Raw genomic sequence first — 17,174 nt, forward strand, 5'->3', positions numbered from 1 at the left:
GGATGCAGAATATAGGTTCATATTCTGCCTGTAGGGCACGACCATTGTGGCCAACACAGGCGTGCTGCACCGCAACCCGCGGTACTGGAGCCGTCCGACAGAGTTTCTGCCAGGTCTTGTGTTGGTCCACACGGTCCATGACATGATTCGCCTACCTGTGTAGACCGGTTTCTCGACGACTCAGACGTCTTCTTGGCTGACAAGGCACTCCGCGACGGTCGTGGCAACACCTTCTTCTACATGCCGTTCAGCGCCGGCGCCAAAAACTGCATTGGCATGCGCTTCGCCACCGCCGAGCTCCAAGTCGTCGTCGCGACGCTGCTCCCCCAGTTTTCGTTTGCGCTGGCCCCCGAGGCGAACACCAATCCCAAGCTCTCAGGCGTCTCGCTCAAGCCCGTGCAGCTCACGATGCATGTCAACCACGTCTAAGGTCACGCCGCCGCTTTGCCGTACGAAATGCACACAAACACAGGACAAATGTTGTCCATCCTAGTATGTGTCTTCTATTGCTTGGAAAAGGCCGTGAGCCAATGCTGGACGTGGGCTCGCACCACACTGCGCGCCGACTTGAGGTCGTCCGAGTCGGTCGCATCATGGAAATACAAGTCGGACTGGTGGGTGCCCTTTGGAATGCGCACGGCCACGACGGACGGTGCGAGCGACTGCAGCACGCCGCTGTGGCTCCACGGGTCCATGTCGCCGTTGGTTAGCACGAGGTTGGTCGCCGCTTCGAGCCCCGCACGCCCGCCGTACATGGTGTGTGCGCCGAACGGGCGCAATTGGACACCCCACGTCTGCAGGCAGCGCATAGCATCTGCGGTTTCGTTGTGGCGCTGAGGTGGAAACATGTCGTCGTCGCCGCCAGCATAGTCGCGCGGAGTGTAGAGCTCCGTGCACGCGAGGTACTCGTATAATACACCCTTGCGTCGTCGCTCGGCTTGATCGTCGCGGTCGTTGTTAAGATCAAAGCATGGTACGTCGCCGGATGCATTGTAGTAGACGCCAACCGCTTCCCGCACCGCCGCATAGAGCTCGCTATCGGAGCTCTCAGCGTACCAGTCGTGGGCCAAGTGCGCGCAGGCGGCGCGCATCGGGTGCCCCGGCAGACTCGCCGTCGCGAACGGGTGGTTGTGGACGGCCAAGCCTTCGAACGCCGTCGTGATCCAAGACACAAGAGAAGTGGACAAAGGATGTTGGCTGCTGGGGCAGAGGCGAAACGCAGCGGCGAGCTGTGCGTAACCGATCGACGATGTTGCCGCCGCCGTGAGCTTGGGCCACAACGCGCGGATGTTGGGGATGCAGTTGGGGTGGGCACCGGCCACGGGACTTGCTACGTACGTGACGGTCCGCGCAAACGCCTCATGGTCGACGTCCGCGTCGAACGCGAGGAGTGGCGCGGAGCTTGCAACCGCACCGATCACGAGGTGCGGAAACTTGAGCCGCAGCCACGACGCGAGGAGGCCGCCGTAGCCGCCGCCAAATGCAACAACCGGGCGGTGGCCAAAACGAGCGAGAAGCGCCGTGATCACGTTCGCATAGTCGGCGAGCGCCTGCGCCGTCGAGAGGTGGTCCAGCGATGACGATGATGATGGGATGGACGCGCCAAAGAACCGGTGCTCGGCAAAGACCAGAAGCGCTTGAGCGGCCGGCGCGGCTTCCCACATGGCGCCGGTCGTGTTGAGGAAGAGCTCGACGTCGGCGTGGCCGCCCGTGTAGAAGAAGATCGGACCGCTCGCCGCATCAAAAAACTCACCACAGGTAAAATACCGCTGCTGGAACGACGCCGCGGTGGGCGATGCCCCAAAGTGGTCGAGTGGCTGGAGCAGGGTGCTGGTCTCGCAGCGCATGAGCAAATCGCCGGAAAAGTCGTGGGGTGCGTCCTGGAGCGGCGGGTCGGGCTTCGATGGCAGCGACCAGCCAAATGCGAGGACGGCGCTGACCAGCACGGTCGCTACGAGGCCCGTGAAGCTGCGCCGGACGCGCGTCGTCGAGCGTGCGTGGGCCTCCGCGTCGCTCGTGAGCTTCTCGAGGATCGGCAACCGCGTCTCGTCGTCCGATGCTGCCATCGACAACCGCTGTTTGTTGTGGAAATGGAACTTGGATCTGCCAGAATATCATCCGCCGCTGCACCATCACTCTGGAAATGTGCTGAGATTGTTGAGGCGCAGGTCCAGATCTGAACCCAGCACTTGCTTCTACGTTGAAGGTTTACCTGCTATACGTACAGTAGGATGGGATTGAAGCCAGGTCGGTTGACAATAAATCCTGGAGGCCTTGTCGATAGATCCTCAGGAAGAGGCTGTGCCATCCACGAGGAAGGTGCGGGAGTCTGCGTTCAGCGAGTGCTGGATACAAGATTGGTGGCGTTGACTGCGTACGAAGGAGCTGCCGTAAGGCGAATGAATCGTCTTCATGTGGCTCGCAAGCACTTTGATTCTGGATCGATCCATCATACCGACGTGTGAAAGGGATCAACATGACAGCAAGCCGGGACACGAGCAATCCCGGGAAGGAAGTATACAGAGTTGGAGCACCATACAGAGTCAAAATTTGCGTGATTACAAGCGTCGTTATACTTGGGTTGACGACGGCCGCGCGTTCACGGCGTCGTACATCAGCTGGTCCTCTTCGTCGATCCCGTCGCGCTGGCACTGAAGAAACACAGTCGCCCAGAAGAGAAGGAACGCCAGCACAGAGAGGGTCAACGCAGAGTACGCGAGTGCCTCCACGAGCCGCTTGAGCAAGCCACCAAATTGCTCTTCGTAGCAAAGGCTTGGCTGTGTGATTTGGCTCAGGAAATCGCGGCGGCAGGACTTGGCGTCCGGATGAGAGCAGAAACGGGTTGGGCTGCGGCTCATGATGCAGCGGACAATGTTGATGGACCCAGTCGCCGAAGGATGACGTGTCGTCCGGCGCTGCCACTGCGTGACGGCAGCCATCGCACGCGACATCGATCGATCGATCGCTCGGCGGCGCGCACACTGGCATTGATCTTGTTGCAAAAGTGCAAGAGGGTCGTCGCGTCGTTGATCGGGACGCTAAAGAAGCTCGGTGCAGTAAGCAGCGCCTGGACCCGGAGCACGTCCGTCTTGTTGTCAAAGATGCCAGGCTGGACGAGTGTCTGCCGCAGAGGAAACAACGTACAGTACGCTCTACCCTCGCGCGCACTGTTGGTCTCTTCCAGAGCATACCGAGCGTTGAAGACAGCGTTCGGGCAGTCGGAGCCCGTTTGAGCCAAGTACCCAACACTGTAAACATTGACGCAACCTACGTTCTTATCCTTCCAGCAGGCAGAAGCCATGTTTCGAGAATTGGCCAAGGATTAAGTTAGTGCGAATTATCTCTTCCGGAAGCGCTTGAGCGAGTGCTTCTTGGACTTTTTCATGAGGTCCGCGGTCGCGTCGCGTGACCGGTACTCGCCGTCGGCCGTCAAGAGGTTGCTCTTCATCTCTTCGTGAAGCATGCGGAACTTGCGCTTGGCACCAATCGGGCGCAGCGGTTCTTGGAGAAGGCGGTTCAGATTCGCCTTGGCGCCGCGCACATCCGAGCCGCCCTCAACATGCATTTGCGCAAGGAGCTCGTCGTCGAGCGGCAAGTCGGCGGCTTCGGCCATCTGCGAGAACCACGAGGCTTCCGACTTGGACTTGCTCTCTTGGTTCTCTTCCGCGTAAATCTGTTCCGCGAGCTTCACGCGCTCCTTGATGACCGGGAGGAACTTGTGGTCGATCGGAAACGACGAAAAGCCCGACGGGCGGTGGAGCACGTTGCAGATCTGCGCATGGTATTTCTACACACCGTGCATGAGCGTCGCGTCGTGGCAGCTTGATACATTGATCGTTTGAAACGTACCGCGTCGATCGGGGCGACCATCGAGACACTGAGACCTTCCTTGGCCGCACGGGCCGTGCGACCACTGCGGTGAACGAACGTCTCGGCCGAGCGCGGGATGTGGTAGTGTACGACGTACTCGACACTCGGGATATCAAGACCGCGCGCGGCGACATCGGTGGCAATGAGAATGCCCTTGGGGTTGGCGCGGAAGCCCTCGAGCTTCTTGAGGCGCTGCTTCTGCTGCATCTCGGCGTGGAGCGCAAACACCGGCAGCTTGAGGAGGCTCAAGATGCCAGCGACGCGACGGACACCGGCAATCGCGTTCAAAAAGACAATCGTGCGCCCCGGGTACTACCAATATTGTCATAAACACCACGGAAAGCGGTGTTTGCGACCATCCTACCTGCGTCAAAAAGTAGTAGAGGCAGTCGTTGCGGTGTTCGTCGAGCGTCTCGATTTGCGAGAGTTCGAGGCCGGCCGGCAGCGTCACTTCCGACGTGCCTTTGGGCTTCTTGCTCGCCGGTGCGCTCTCGTCGGTCGTCGCCGAGGTCGCGGCCGCCACGCTAAGGTCGACGACCGCCGGCTTGCCGCGGAGACCCACGCGGCGCATGATGCTCTCAAGCACCGTGAGCGCCGTCGGGTTCTTCATACGCTTGGTCTGGTACCGGCCAGCGTTCTTGAGCGTCATGGTCGCCGAAAAGAGGAACGTCTGCCGCACAAACGTGGGTGTCTTGGGCGCTGCCGCCTCGGGTTTGGCAGCCTTGGCTGCTTCGTGCTGCTTGAGGATGTCGTCGAGCATCACAACCGACGTCTCGGCCGCCTCCATGGGCACATCTTCGTCGTCTTCATCGTCGTCGTCCATGTCTTCGAGGACCTTGCCCTTCACTGGCTTGGCCGTGTTCGAGTTGATCTTTTCGAAGATCTTTTGCAGCTGCGGAAAGCTGCCGGGTTGGAGCATGCGATCGGCTTCATCGACAATGAGAAACTGCAAGTCGCGGTTCAGGGCCGCAAAGTGGTGGCTCTCGCCGGCCTCCATGACTTCCCAGAGACGACCGGGCGTCGCGACGACAATCTCGGGCGCATACGAGAGCTGGCGGATCTGCTTCTGGACCGCCATGCCACCGACCAAGGTCACAATGCCGATCTGGCGCTTGTTGGGCACGATCTTCATCAGATGCTCCGTGATCTGCATGGCCAGTTCGCGCGTCGGCGTCAGAATGAGCGCGCGGCACTTCTTTTCTTGCTCCGGGTGCGACAACAAGTGGTGCAGCACGGGCAGACCGAACGCGAGCGTCTTACCCGACCCCGTCGGCGCGGCACCGACCACGTCGCGGTGTTCAATCACAGCCGGATGCAACGTCTTGGCCTGGATCTCGGTCGGGCCCGTAAAGCCGACGCGGCGAAGCGCTTGGTTGATCGTCGGGTGGAGCTTGTACTTGGCCCACTCGGGGAAGGGCTCGGTCGAGATCTCTTCTTCGTCGTCCACGGCAGCAGCGTCGTCGTCTTTGTTGGTATCATCTTCGTTGGTCGCAACTTGGTCGTCCTTGTCCTCGGTCGTGTCGTCGGCCTTGGCCTCTGCGTCCGAGGTCGCCGCGCCCTTGTTCTTCTTGGTGCGCTTCTTCTTCTTGCGCTTCTTGCCTTCGGCATCCACGACAGCCGCCGGCGCTGTCGCTGCGCTGTCTTGGTTGTCGCTCTCGACCACCTTGGTCTGCTTCTGCTGCTTTTGTTGCGTTTGCTGCTTGGGCTTCTTGGTAGCTTTGCCCGACGCCGCCCTACAACGAGCATATGAGCATCGCTAAAGGGCACGAGGCTGTAGCGTACTTGAGCGTCTTGCCACCAAACGCGTCTTCTTCGATCGTGTACTCTACTCGCGACTGCATGAGCGCCGGGTCGCATTGCATGTGGTCGTCGTACCCGTGAGCTCTTCCAGCTCAAAGGCGCCACCATCGGCGAAGCCTTCCAGCTCGTACTCGGTCATGTCGACCTTGGTCCATGCGCTGGCGTTGCCGCCCTTCTTCTTCGCATCGGCTTGCTGCTGCTTCCCCTTCTTGGCCATGGTCAAAAGCGGATCTAATTCGAGACGAGCAACATTATTTCCGCCAACCATTCGCCATTTCGATTGCGATTGGCTGAAAAAGCGTCCGGATAAAACTCGACGAGCCAATGGCCGTTGCGTATTGTCCGGGACCATGGACCGCAGAGTTGCCGCCGCTGTGCGCGACGTCGTCGCGAGTCCTGTCGATGGCGCTGCCTCGTGGCAGGCGCTGCTGCAAGCCGCAGATGACCTCGACAAGGATGAAAAGGCGGCGCTCGGCGAATGCATTGGCCGCGCGCTGTTCAAGCACATTCCGCTGGCGCCGCTCGTCGATCGACTAACGTCGGCCGTCCTGCAGTTTGCCGCAACATGGCCTCTCGAGGCCTTGGACATGCTTGTGCACTTGCTACAACAAGAAGACGACGGCCTTGGCGACGCGTCGGGTATGCGTAGCTGGGTCCTGCACGCGCTTCAACTGACGCAGCTCGTCGACGCACCGCATGCCACTCTAGCGCCGCTGATCGCTGCCTGCAATGCAGCCAAGCACGCGGAGCGAGACCGCGCGGTCGCCAACAAGATTCACGCCCTGCACATGCGCCTGGTGGCTCAGTGCCATGTGCAGCCTGCGCCTGCCCCTTTTCGAGCGAGGGACGACTCGGCCCTGCTACGCTTTCTCGCTTCAATCCCGATTGGCCGCAACGATGCCGCAGCGCTTGCCGACGAGCTCGTCGCGCGCTGGCCCGACCCATCGTCGCTGCTAAAGGACGAGTATGCGACCAGTTGGTTCAAGCTGCACTCTGTGCGCCACCCATCGACCTATATCGCGCTTCTGCAGCACCTGCGTGCACGCAAGTACGTATCGAGCGCGATCGTCGACAAGCACTTGACGTTTAGCGCGCCGCTCCAAGAGGTGATGCGGGCGGCGTTGCCTCTGCTGTCCGACTTGACGCGGCGCTCGGACCGCTGGCGCAAAGTCGCGTCGTCGGCTCGTGGCTACGTCCGAGCCTCGGGGCCAGCCATGCTACCTGCAACGAGGGACGCAGCGACGTCGCTCATCGCAGCGTGCTCGTCCAGCCACATCCAGTGCATGCTCGAAGAGATCCAGAGGGCGCTCCGCATCACTCGTGCCGTCGAGGACTCAGACATGCTGCTGTTGGCGCTTTGGTCGCTTCTTGCGGCGTGCGAGGGCCGGGATCCACATGTCCTCGCGTCGGCGGTGCATGTCCTATTACGCGAGCTCTACCCACGCGGGTTTGACCCCGACGACAACCTTCGCCGCGTCTGCGTCGTGCAGAGCCTCGTCGCCGACGGTCGTCTAGCAGCGTGGCGCTGGCTTTGGGCGGCCTGCCCCGGTCTTTTAGCGACCATCTTGCGGGATGTGATGCAGCTGGCGTCGACGGCCGACACGGCGCCCTCCGCGTTCATGCTCCGAGTGCTCGCACAGACGCTCCTCGTCGAGGCCACTAGCCACCGGCACGAGATATCGCCCGACCTCGCCGCCTTGATCCTTGGTCCTACAGGTTTTGGTGTACCTTGATAAACGTCAAATACAAGTCGAAAAGTGTGGGATATGTGCAATTAGATTATAACAAGAGGACGTGCTTAGACCGAGTCGTGGTAGTAGCCGCCTTCGTCCGACCGGCCCGCCGAGCAGGCCATGAAGAGCAGGACGAGCGAGACGACCGCGAGGATCGTCGAGCCGATCGCCACCTTGTTCGAAAGCGACTTCCACAGATCGAGAATCTTGGGGCGGCACTCCTGGTACGGTGCGCCCTTGTACGCGTCGCCCTCCTTCTTGCTGAGGATAAACTGGCCGCACCACACAGCCGACGTCGCCGTGAGCGGGCACTGCTCGTTGGTCCACTCAAAGATCGCCTTGTACGCGTCGTACTTGGACGCGACTTCCTTGCACGCTTTGCACACCTCCGTGTACTCGGACGGCATCTTGACGTTCGGGATCGAGACGGCCGCGAGCTGCTTGTCGACGCTCGTGCAAAAGCCGTTGATGCCCGTGGGTTCCGAGACGTTGACCTTGATAAGCGAAGCCACCGCGAGGATCGTAGCCGCGCCCGACGGGTAAAACGCATTGATGGCCGACGTCGCCGACGACGTCATGCAGAGGTTCGCGGCCTGCGCGTAGCAATACACCTTGTCAAAGCCAATGGCGAGGTCGGGTTCGTTCTCGGCGTCGGCGGGGTACGCCTCGCCGGCCCACTTGCTCGCCGTGCTCGCGCTCAGAAAGAAGAGGACGGCGAGGAGGATAAAGATGGCCATCGCGACAAAGACAAAGATCGAGTACAAGACGAGGAGGCACTTGTTGCGGCAGAGCGCGCCGAGGAAGCCAAAGAGCGCGATGCCAATGACGACGGCCCCGAACGCGATGACGCCCGTGTCGAGGCCGTTCTTGGAGACGTTGCCCTGGAAGATGTCGGTCCAGCCATTGTGCTTGACGTCGAGGCCATAGTAGATGAAGACGGCGCCGGCGGCAATGAACGCGAGGTTGAGCAGCACCAAGATGATCTTGGAGCACGTGTTGGTGAGCGCCATGGACTGCTTGCTGCGACGGTGAATATTGCCAAGTGACGACGCTACCGGCTCGAATATTACAGTCGCACGCGTGAAATATTGAAATATTATCTTTTTTATTATCCATGTCCACGTTATACCGTCCATACAATATTCAAGAGGATGTGGTCGCATGGCCATTTTATTGCACCCTGTCGGACCCATACGCTGCGACACGCGGCGAATATTGTACGGATACATGCGTGTTTATCCGGATATCGCAAGGCACGTGTGTGCGAAACCTGGTGCGAAATGTGAAAAACAAGTCCAACGCACAAGTCCAACGCCGCGCGGCCGCGTCGGAATATTTGGCGTGGGACAGGAAGCAGGACGTGGATGGTCGCTTGGCCGTGGCGGGCGCGAGCTGGCGAATATGGCGCCTTGGCATGGACATGAGGTGTCGAGGCTTTGCATGGATTGCGAGAGCGAAGTTCGAAGAACCGCAAGTCTCAATTCGTTGAAGTTGCCTTTTGCTGGCAGCCACAGAAGGAGGATGCACCTCTTGCGCACGTTTGCGCGCTACAACGTGTGGGCGACCGAGCGCCTGCTCGCGAGCGTCGCTGTGCTCGACGACGCCGCGTACCATGGGCATTGCGGCCTTCCATTTCGCTCGATCCACGGCACGCTGAACCACATTTTGCTCGCCGACCAGCTCCTCTACAGCCGGCTCAAGCCCGACGCGCCCGAAGATCCTCGCCTTGCGCCGTTCTGGAACCGTCCAGACGACCAGTTGTACGCAGCGCCGAATGCACCGCGTATCTACTGGGAAGAGTTTGTGCCGGCCCGCGACGACATTGCTGCGGAGCTTGTTCGCCAAGCGACGCGGCTCGTGGCACATGTTGATACCGTGCCGTCCAGCGATGCGCGCGTTGTGTATCGTGCGACGGACGGCGCCTGGATGGAGAAAGAAGCCGGGCACCTCATTTTGCATGCGGTCAACCACGCGACGCACCACCGCGGGCAAATCTCGGCGGCGCTCACGCGCATAAACGTGCCGCCCCCCACGATGGACTTTTCCTACTTTACGCCATGACATACAGTATTGCGATCGAGTCGAGCGAAGAAACCAAGTTCTCCGCCACCGTGACCATCGAACGACGTGGGTGTAGCACCGAACTAATGAGCGACGCACGCCCATGCAACCCAATACTGATGCGGAGGTAGAGATGCTGGACCGAGCCTTTCCCGCAAGCTCAAAGTGTTCTCGAGTGGGCAGCACATGTAGTAGAGCTTGGTATACGTCGTCCAACGCGATCGATCGAACGCGTCTATCCAACGTCTTGCCTGGCGGGCTCTGCCAGATCACTCTATTTTCGTGCGAACGACAAAATTAAATACTGTAAGTTTAATATTAATATTTACACTATTTAATGATAATGTGAGGCCTGAAATGGTGTATGATACGTACACTAATTGCTGGTATTTATCTATTTTGTTCCGCGGCGACGAAATAGTGTGATATGATAGTTGACAACATACCGTAGACTTCAAGCGCAAGCGTGCTGCTGTGAAGGAAAGCCGAGCACTGCAACCTACAAGCAAGGCCATGACTGTTACGTAAAGCTTATGGCCTTGCTGCAAGTATATCACAACCGGTATCACCAACGTGAACGGAGCCGACTTGCTAACGTTATTTTCAAGTTACACACTGCATACCAGCGGGCGACATACCGGATGCCACTTTGCATCATCCGGACATGCGGCAGCTCGTCGACATCGTCCGCCGCAACAACCGGTTCGCGCCGGCGACATACGCGCCGCTGCTCGTGGGCCAGCGCACGGTGGGCCTCGTGGCCAAGGAGCGCGTCTCGGTACGTGTACCTCGGCATGCGCGCCGGCTCTCATGGCTGCGGCTAGGCCCTCAAGCGGTTTCCCGACGTCTTTAGCGAGGCGACGCCGGATCGCATTCAAGTGCACCCGCACTTGGCCCACGAAGCCGCGCGCACGAGAGGTACACTCGCAGCACTGTCTTCTCACTGACTGCATGCTTCGGCTGCTAGCCATGATGCGCGTCGCGCGGGCGCTTCAAGCGTCTGGCGACATTGAGGAAACGTGGAAGCAAGAAGACTACGGCGCCCGGGACGCGTCGGACCAGGTCGTCTTCCGCGTCGACCGATCGGCGGCTGCGTTCTTTGGCATCACGCAGTGCGGGTGCCATCTCAACGGGTACGTCCGGCACGGCCCGCGGCCCGACGACGTGAGCGTCTGGATGGGCCTCCGCCATGCATCGCGCGCCCTCTGGCCCCACAAGTGGGACTCGATCGTCGGTGGCGGCCTCCCGCTCGACATTTCGCCATGGGACAACATGCTCAAGGAGGCGAGCGAAGAAGCGATGTTTTCAGCAGATGACATCGCGCATCTCATGCGCAGCGTCGGCGTCGTCTCGTACGTCCACTCGGAGAAAGAAGGCTTGAAGCACAACACGATGGTATATTGCAATGACAGCAGTCGGTTGCACGTCGGAGGTATCTCATTTTGAACGATATTAGTTTGTGTTTGATGCGTGCTTGCCGGACTCGCTGGTGCCGCGCTGCGACGGCGACGAAGTCGAGCGCTTCGAGCTCTGGCCGATCCACAAGGCGCTCGCGCTCGTCGAGGCGTCGCCCGAGAGCTTCAAGCCCGACATTTGCCTCCTCTTGATCGACTTTGGATTGCGCCACGGCATTTTGACGCCCGACAACACGGCCGCGTACACGTCGCTCGTCCATAGTCTCCGCGCCACACCGCCCTTTTAGCGACTCGATCGACTTTCATATATATAGGAGCCTCCTGGTTACCCAGCCCACGGGCCTTTCTATCTTCTGGCTGCTTGTGTGTGCAATGTTGTTCAGTTCGTCGTACGCAATGAAGCCACAGATGCGTACGCATGGATCAAGCGCAGAAAAAGGCACGTCTTGTGCCTCGCGATAGCTGCCCACTGATGCCGCCAATGGCTCGACGCACGAGACAATGCAGCGACCAAAGCGCGCCAAGGAGCGACGAGATAGCAACGCATTCCAAAGCACTTAACGTTGCATTCCTACGAGCCACCTCCACGGGACCGCGTATTCACCCTAACGCGACCGCCGCTTGTCGACGAGAATCTGCTCGACGAGCTTGGCCTTGTAGCGTGCCCAGTCTTTCGGGTCGCGGGCCGCCGTGCCGCGGGCCGCCGCGTCGTCGTTGAGTTTTTGAATGTTGGTGCGCACGCGCTGCCGGGTGCCGTACGACGTCTCGGTGAAGAAATCGGCCTACCCATAAAGTGACTTTGTCAGTGTGGACAGATTGTCCATGGAAGCATAGGACGATGATGTCTACTACCTTGCGGATGAAGAGGAGCTCGGCGCACGAGCTCGTGACGAGGCCGTACTTGGCAAACGACTTTTCGTTGCCTTCGTTGCTCAGAAACGAGCGCTCGCCGACAAAGTCCCGCGCGTGGAGCTCTGCGTGCAGAACCGCGTCGGCCGTGTCATTGGTCGAGAGCACGTGCGACGAGAGCGTGCTGTTGGCGTACACAAAATGCAGCGGGTCGTCTTCGTGCTCCATTTGGAGGTACGCCTGCCGCGCGTGCTGTTCGGTGCGCCTGCCTTTGGCGAGCGGTGCGAGCTTGAGATTGTTGTTGCTGGCAGCGGTGTTGTTGGTAGTAGGATGGGAAGCGAGGCGAGGACTGCTGAGGCGACGCCCCGTGGCCGTGAGGAGGTCGTGTCGCACGAGGTTGCACGTGCCGCTGCGAACGACGAGGAGACCTTCGTGGTGCTGGCCCGACACCTGGACCACCTACGAATGCATAGTTACAGCAGTCGCGTGCAATGGACGACGGACCGTGGCGCTCGGTACTTTGATCCATTTTGTCTAAAGTACGACACGCAATGGCGTGTCGCATAGATTATAAGACATGTGTACCTTGAGGGCCAAGATGCGCAGCTGCGACGACGACACGTATTTAAAGATCGGGAGCTTCCCAAGAAACGTGGCCACGTTGGAGCACTGCGCATTGTACTCGCATGTTGAACGGTAGAGTGGACGAGGGGGCGCACCTCCATCTCGGCGTGCGCCAGTTCGAGTGCGTCGAGGACCGACCACGGCAGCATGAGCAGCTCGCAGGCGTCGGTGGCCACGGCATTCACCGCCCTGCCGCATGCCGTCACGACGATGAGGAAGCCCATGAAATTCGCACCGTGGAAGTTGGCGGAAGCGGCCGTGGGTGCCAAACTCGCTGCCCGTGTGCAGTGTGTAGAGTGGCGTTGCCGGCACTTCGAGCATGCGATCCACTGCGTCCAAGAACGTGCTTTCCCGGTGCAGTGCGCTCGGCTCAAACGCCGCGAGCTGCGATTCGATCGAGCCGAGTTGGCTGGTCGTCGCATCGTCGCCGACTTTGACCATGGGCAGCTTGAAGAGTTCGACTTTGCCGTGGAGGAGGAAGAAGAGCATGTGGCCGTTGTCGCCTTCTTTGAAGAGCACTGTGTGCGGCGACACGGTCACCGACACGAGCTCGCGGCACAGCGTTTGGTGCAACTATCAGAAATGATATATCTCTCCGATGCATGTCGTAGCATATCATCATTACGGCGCGGGGGAGGCCGCGGCACGTGGGAAACACGTACGTCTTGTCCATGAGCAGCTGCAGATCTTCTTCCGTGCGCAAATGCGGCGGGATCCGGCCAATCTCGCGTCCTTTCTGAGGCTACGAAATCGCAGTAGGTCGTGTACCTTGTAGCACATGGACTGATCGTTCTGCTGCAAGGTCGACGCAATCAACGTTGGCGCTGGGCGCGACGTAAAGATCGGCTTGTCGTCGTAGTAGTACATGGCGCATTCGCGGTGCACAACATGTCGTAGGTCCCACGTCAATGGTGTCAAATATTGACTTGTGTAAAAAGGATATGCCGCCTTTGGCGTGGTACAGCTGGAGCTCTGGCGCCTACGTCGAGCCAAGCTTGCACATTGCGCGTCGACAGCAAGCGCACCTCGTCCTTGGCGCCGTCGTGCTGCTCGTTCTACGACCTTGCTCATCCACACGAGAGGCTCTTCTGACGTCGACGTACCGAGAGAAAATTGATGGTCGAGTAGTCCTTCGCCGCGTCCGTGTACCGCCCGGCCTTGCGGTAGGCATGCGCGCGGCCCTTGTAGAAGGCGACGTTTTTCGCATCGAGCTCGATCGCGACCGAGAAGCTCTGGATCGCGCGTGTGTACTCTTCGCAGAGCTATTCCCAGGTTCGACGATGGCAGGTCTAGGATAGGAGACATGTAGTACGGTGTAGCAAATGCCCGTGTTGTAGTGCACGAACGCATTGCGTGGCGAGACGCTGGCGGCTTTGGCGTACGCGGCGAGCGCGTCGTGAAGCCGCCCGAGCCGCTCGCACTACCGACACGTTGCATTCGGATATCCTAGCTCCGGACGCACCGCAATCCCGAGGCTAAAGAGGGTTTTGAAGTCGCGCGGTGACGTCTTGAGCGCGCTGTGGTAGTCGCTATGAAAAAAAGCGGTGAAAAGGATGCGTGAAGGCCAAAAACGAACTCGATCGCGTGCTCAAAGTTGCCCTGCATGCGGTGCTGGTACCCTACGCCTCGTGAGCGCGCCAGAGACACAAGCATCCTTCGTACCGCGGGCGCGGTAAAAGTCGGCGTTGCGCGTGCCCCGGGGTAAGACAGCGTGCAGCGGCCGGATCTCGACCGTGCCGCCGCAGAGTGGATCGACGTCCTTGACGTGGTGCGCCTCGCGGAGCGCCGCCTCGGCGATGGCCGTGGCGCTGTCCGGCATCATGTGCCGGCCAATGCGCTCCTCCATGGACTCGCAGCGCGCGGTCGCTGGTCGGCGCGGCGCGAGTGGCGGCGGCGTCGCGCAAGAATTGGCGCCTGCCGAGAAGGGCCGCGTGGGTGCGAGCCACGCGAGGTCGGCGCGCCGTGACGTCGCCGGTCGGCCGCCCGTCGTGTGGCGCACCTCGCGCCCAATGCGCACCGGTGGCGTCGCAAGCGGCCCCTTGTACGAGGCCATCGCGCTGCCCGCCTGAAACCGTTTGTAAACGCTGTGAACCCTAACCGCATCAACGAGGGATGTAGCTGCACGTCCGACCTATCTATCTATCTATCTATCTATCTATCTATCTATCTACAGTATCGATCGATCGGTCGATCTATTCAATGGTGGTGGAAAGGCGCTGCATGCTGTTGTCGTCGCCGTGGCGTGCAACACAAAAACCGAGTGGCACTGGACGGTCTACGCGACTGTACTCGTTGTAGTGTAAACATAGTTAGTGCCCGACCTGGAGAACGACGAGTTAGTCTAAAATAAAGCTCATGGACGATCGTTTGGAGAGGTCGGCAACCGACGGCAGCGCGCCTGGAGCGTTGGGCGCTTGCTGTTGTTGTTGTTGTTGTTGTTGCTGCTGTTGCATTTGGTGCGGCGCGTACTGGTGGGGCGGGTAGTTGTTTTGGTGTTGCGCATACTGCGGGTGCTGCTGCTGCTGCTGCTGCTGTTGGTGGTGGTGCGACGGCGGCGGCTGGTACGACTGCTGGTACGACTGCTGCTGCGGCGGTGGCGGCTGGTGGTAGTAGCCTTGCGGTGGCGCGTTCGATGGCACATACTGCGGTTGCGCCGACGGAAATCCGAGCGACGGTAGCGGCTTGGAGCCAAATCCACTGAGCGACGGGATGCCCTGCGACGCCGGCGGCGGCAGCAGGCGCCCGAGCCCGCCTTGCGGTGCCGGGGACGGGATCTGGTTGCCGTAGGGCTGCTGCGATTCGTGCCCCGGTGCAGTCATCGGTGGCGGGGCATACGCCGCTGGCACCTGGTTGTGCTGGTACCCCGTTTGCTGGTACGGCGACTGCGACTGCATCGGCGGCGGCTGCATCGGTGGCGGGTTGCCATACGCTTGGTGGTGCTGCTGCATGTGTTGCATGGGCGGCGGCGGTCCCTGGCGGTCGTGCATGGACGGCACCGACGGCATTTGGCTGTACACGGGCGCGGGTGGCACCTGCTGCTGCTGCGGCGGTGGCTGGTACGACTGGTGGTACGGCGCGCCGTACTGCGGCGGCTGCTGTGGCTGCTGCATGTATTGCACATGCTGCTGCGGTTGCGGTTGCGGCGGCGCATACTGCATCGACGGGTGCTGCTGCTGCGGCGCTTGCTGCTGCGGCGGCATCATGGCATGCGGTGGTGGCGCATACCCGTTGGTGGATTGGTACGACGGCGGCGGGACAGAATGCTGCATTCCATGCTGTGCACCGGGGTACGAAGCGGGTGGGTTCAACGGCGGTGGCATCTGCGACGACTGCGGCATGTGATCCATCGTGTACGGCGTCTTCTCGATCGGCTTGGTCAGCGACGGCGCGTGCGATGGCATGCTGTACACCGGCATGTGCATGGGCTTGGCCGGCGGCTGTTGTTGTTGTTGCGGCGGCGGCGCACTGTAGACAGGCATGTTCACAGCTGCGGCAGGCGCCGGCGCCGCAATCTCGCGTGCGTTCGCAACGGGGCGCGCTGCATCTTTCTTGGCCGCGCGGCGCTCGCTCGTTCGGCGTTCCATGACCTTCTTCTCGACACGAGGCGGCGTCTTGGCCTTGGGCGGCTCGGCCTCGTACATGTCTTCATCGTCTTCAGTCTCCTCGTTGTCGTGAGCGGCTTCGTTGCCGTCGCCATGGAACGTCTCAAAGCGCGACGAGTTGTTGCGCTTCTGCATCTCTTCGCGAAGCTCCTTGAGCTTCTTCACCGAGATGCCCATGAAGACGCCAAAGCCGTAGTAGACCTCTTCCGCGGGCGCACCGCGGCCGCCCGTGCTGGCTTCGATCGCCATGTCGTACGCCGAGCTCAGCTGCTCGCGCTCCGAGACCGACATCGTGCCACTTCGTCCCTGGCCACCGCGAAGTCAAAACGCGAATGGCATCCGATCCGGATGTTTCCGGATACGAAGCCCCGACTTGGATCTTTGAAGACCGCTCCTGGCGCAGCGAGCGATTACGTGTACGCCGACGGCGCCGGACCAGCCCTCGGCATCAGCAGTTGTGCAGCAGCGTCGGCACATGCAGTCGCTTCTGCAATGATTCCGGCAGCACCGGCTGTTCCTCAAGTTTTAGATGTAAAAAAGACGTTTGGGAGCCTCTTTTGATCCATTTTTAGCCATTTTGACTTTGAGCTCCAAAATGGAAACGATCTCAGTCTAGTCCGTAGCCTGGTAAAGTACTCCGACGCTCCTCTCACGCAAGTGCACGCATGAGCTTGACCGCGTCGGGCGGGTTCCATTACCACGTCTCGTGTGCGAGAGCCGAGTTGATGATGAACCTGTGGCGCCAGCTGAGGTCCGAAATGAGGGGCCCCACCTCCTGGATTCGTCGCGGATCGCAGTCCCATTGCACGAGGTCTTTGTATGCCATACGGAAAGGGTCCCCCTAAACAAAACGTAGGGGCCCCTACGCAACGATCTACAACCCACACAACATCTTGGTCTTAATTCTTTTAAAATGGACGCAAAGCGGCATTAAAATACAGTGGCGTGTCGCAGCGATGTGCAGGAAGCATGTATTTTATTGCATACAATGCTTGGTGTAATAGGTGGCGAAAGGCCTATCATTTAATTTTAAAAGCGTCGAATCTTTAATTGGTTGCACCGCGAAAATATATTATTAAATTTCGCTCGGATCCGGCCGCTCTGCAGGGATTGTCCACAAGTCAATAGACCACCAGCGACAGGAGGATGGGGAATGCCAACACGAAGGGCAGCAGCAGCGGCAGCGGCAAGCGCCGCGAGCGCAAGACGGGCGCGCCCGT

The 17,174-nt window shown here is 60.1% G+C and overlaps 6 protein-coding genes across 6 annotated transcripts in view; 2 read left to right on the forward strand and 4 right to left on the reverse strand.

Annotated features, from left to right (window-relative positions):
• Window positions 1-503: 503 nt before the first annotated feature.
• Window positions 504-2,066, reverse strand: SPRG_19121 (hypothetical protein; the record flags this gene model as incomplete). Its single annotated transcript, XM_012339924.1, has 1 exon — window positions 504-2,066. The coding sequence occupies one exon, from the start codon at window positions 2,064-2,066 to the stop codon at window positions 504-506; it is 1,563 nt and encodes a 520-aa protein (XP_012195314.1).
• A 1,271-nt stretch (window positions 2,067-3,337) lies between these two features.
• SPRG_19122 (hypothetical protein) lies at window positions 3,338-5,887 on the reverse strand (the record flags this gene model as incomplete). The annotated part of the gene is made up of 5 exons (XM_012339925.1): window positions 3,338-3,787; window positions 3,850-4,182; window positions 4,235-5,603; window positions 5,653-5,695; window positions 5,746-5,887. 5 exons carry the CDS (start codon window positions 5,885-5,887, stop codon window positions 3,338-3,340), a joined length of 2,337 nt encoding a protein of 778 aa, XP_012195315.1.
• A 1,581-nt stretch (window positions 5,888-7,468) lies between these two features.
• SPRG_19123 (hypothetical protein) lies at window positions 7,469-8,413 on the reverse strand (the record flags this gene model as incomplete). Its single annotated transcript, XM_012339926.1, has 1 exon — window positions 7,469-8,413. One exon carries the CDS (start codon window positions 8,411-8,413, stop codon window positions 7,469-7,471), a length of 945 nt encoding a protein of 314 aa, XP_012195316.1.
• A 1,715-nt stretch (window positions 8,414-10,128) lies between these two features.
• On the forward strand, window positions 10,129-11,166 carry SPRG_19124 (hypothetical protein; the record flags this gene model as incomplete). Its single annotated transcript, XM_012339927.1, has 4 exons — window positions 10,129-10,242; window positions 10,289-10,382; window positions 10,432-10,859; window positions 10,921-11,166. The coding sequence occupies 4 exons, from the start codon at window positions 10,129-10,131 to the stop codon at window positions 11,164-11,166; spliced, it is 882 nt and encodes a 293-aa protein (XP_012195317.1).
• Window positions 11,167-11,484: 318 nt separating this feature from the next.
• On the reverse strand, window positions 11,485-16,245 carry SPRG_22082 (hypothetical protein; the record flags this gene model as incomplete). The annotated part of the gene is made up of 16 exons (XM_012339956.1): window positions 11,485-11,661; window positions 11,732-12,187; window positions 12,233-12,262; window positions 12,314-12,397; window positions 12,448-12,541; window positions 12,588-12,925; window positions 12,978-13,094; window positions 13,121-13,198; window positions 13,257-13,331; window positions 13,378-13,407; window positions 13,456-13,614; window positions 13,665-13,772; window positions 13,815-13,881; window positions 13,929-13,971; window positions 14,015-14,417; window positions 14,737-16,245. 16 exons carry the CDS (start codon window positions 16,243-16,245, stop codon window positions 11,485-11,487), a joined length of 3,768 nt encoding a protein of 1,255 aa, XP_012195346.1.
• Window positions 16,246-16,619: 374 nt separating this feature from the next.
• SPRG_19127 (CAMK protein kinase) overlaps window positions 16,620-17,174 on the forward strand; it is a gene marked incomplete at both ends in the record, with an annotated part of 2,394 nt that continues 1,839 nt past the window's right edge. The window contains one exon of the mRNA XM_012339928.1: window positions 16,620-16,655. Coding sequence (XP_012195318.1) covers window positions 16,620-16,655 — 36 coding nt within the window. The remainder of the gene's footprint in view (window positions 16,656-17,174) is intronic.

Source organism: Saprolegnia parasitica (genome assembly GCF_000151545.1).
Source record: "Saprolegnia parasitica CBS 223.65 unplaced genomic scaffold supercont2.3, whole genome shotgun sequence".
Taxonomy (NCBI): Eukaryota; Oomycota; class Saprolegniomycetes; order Saprolegniales; family Saprolegniaceae; genus Saprolegnia; species Saprolegnia parasitica.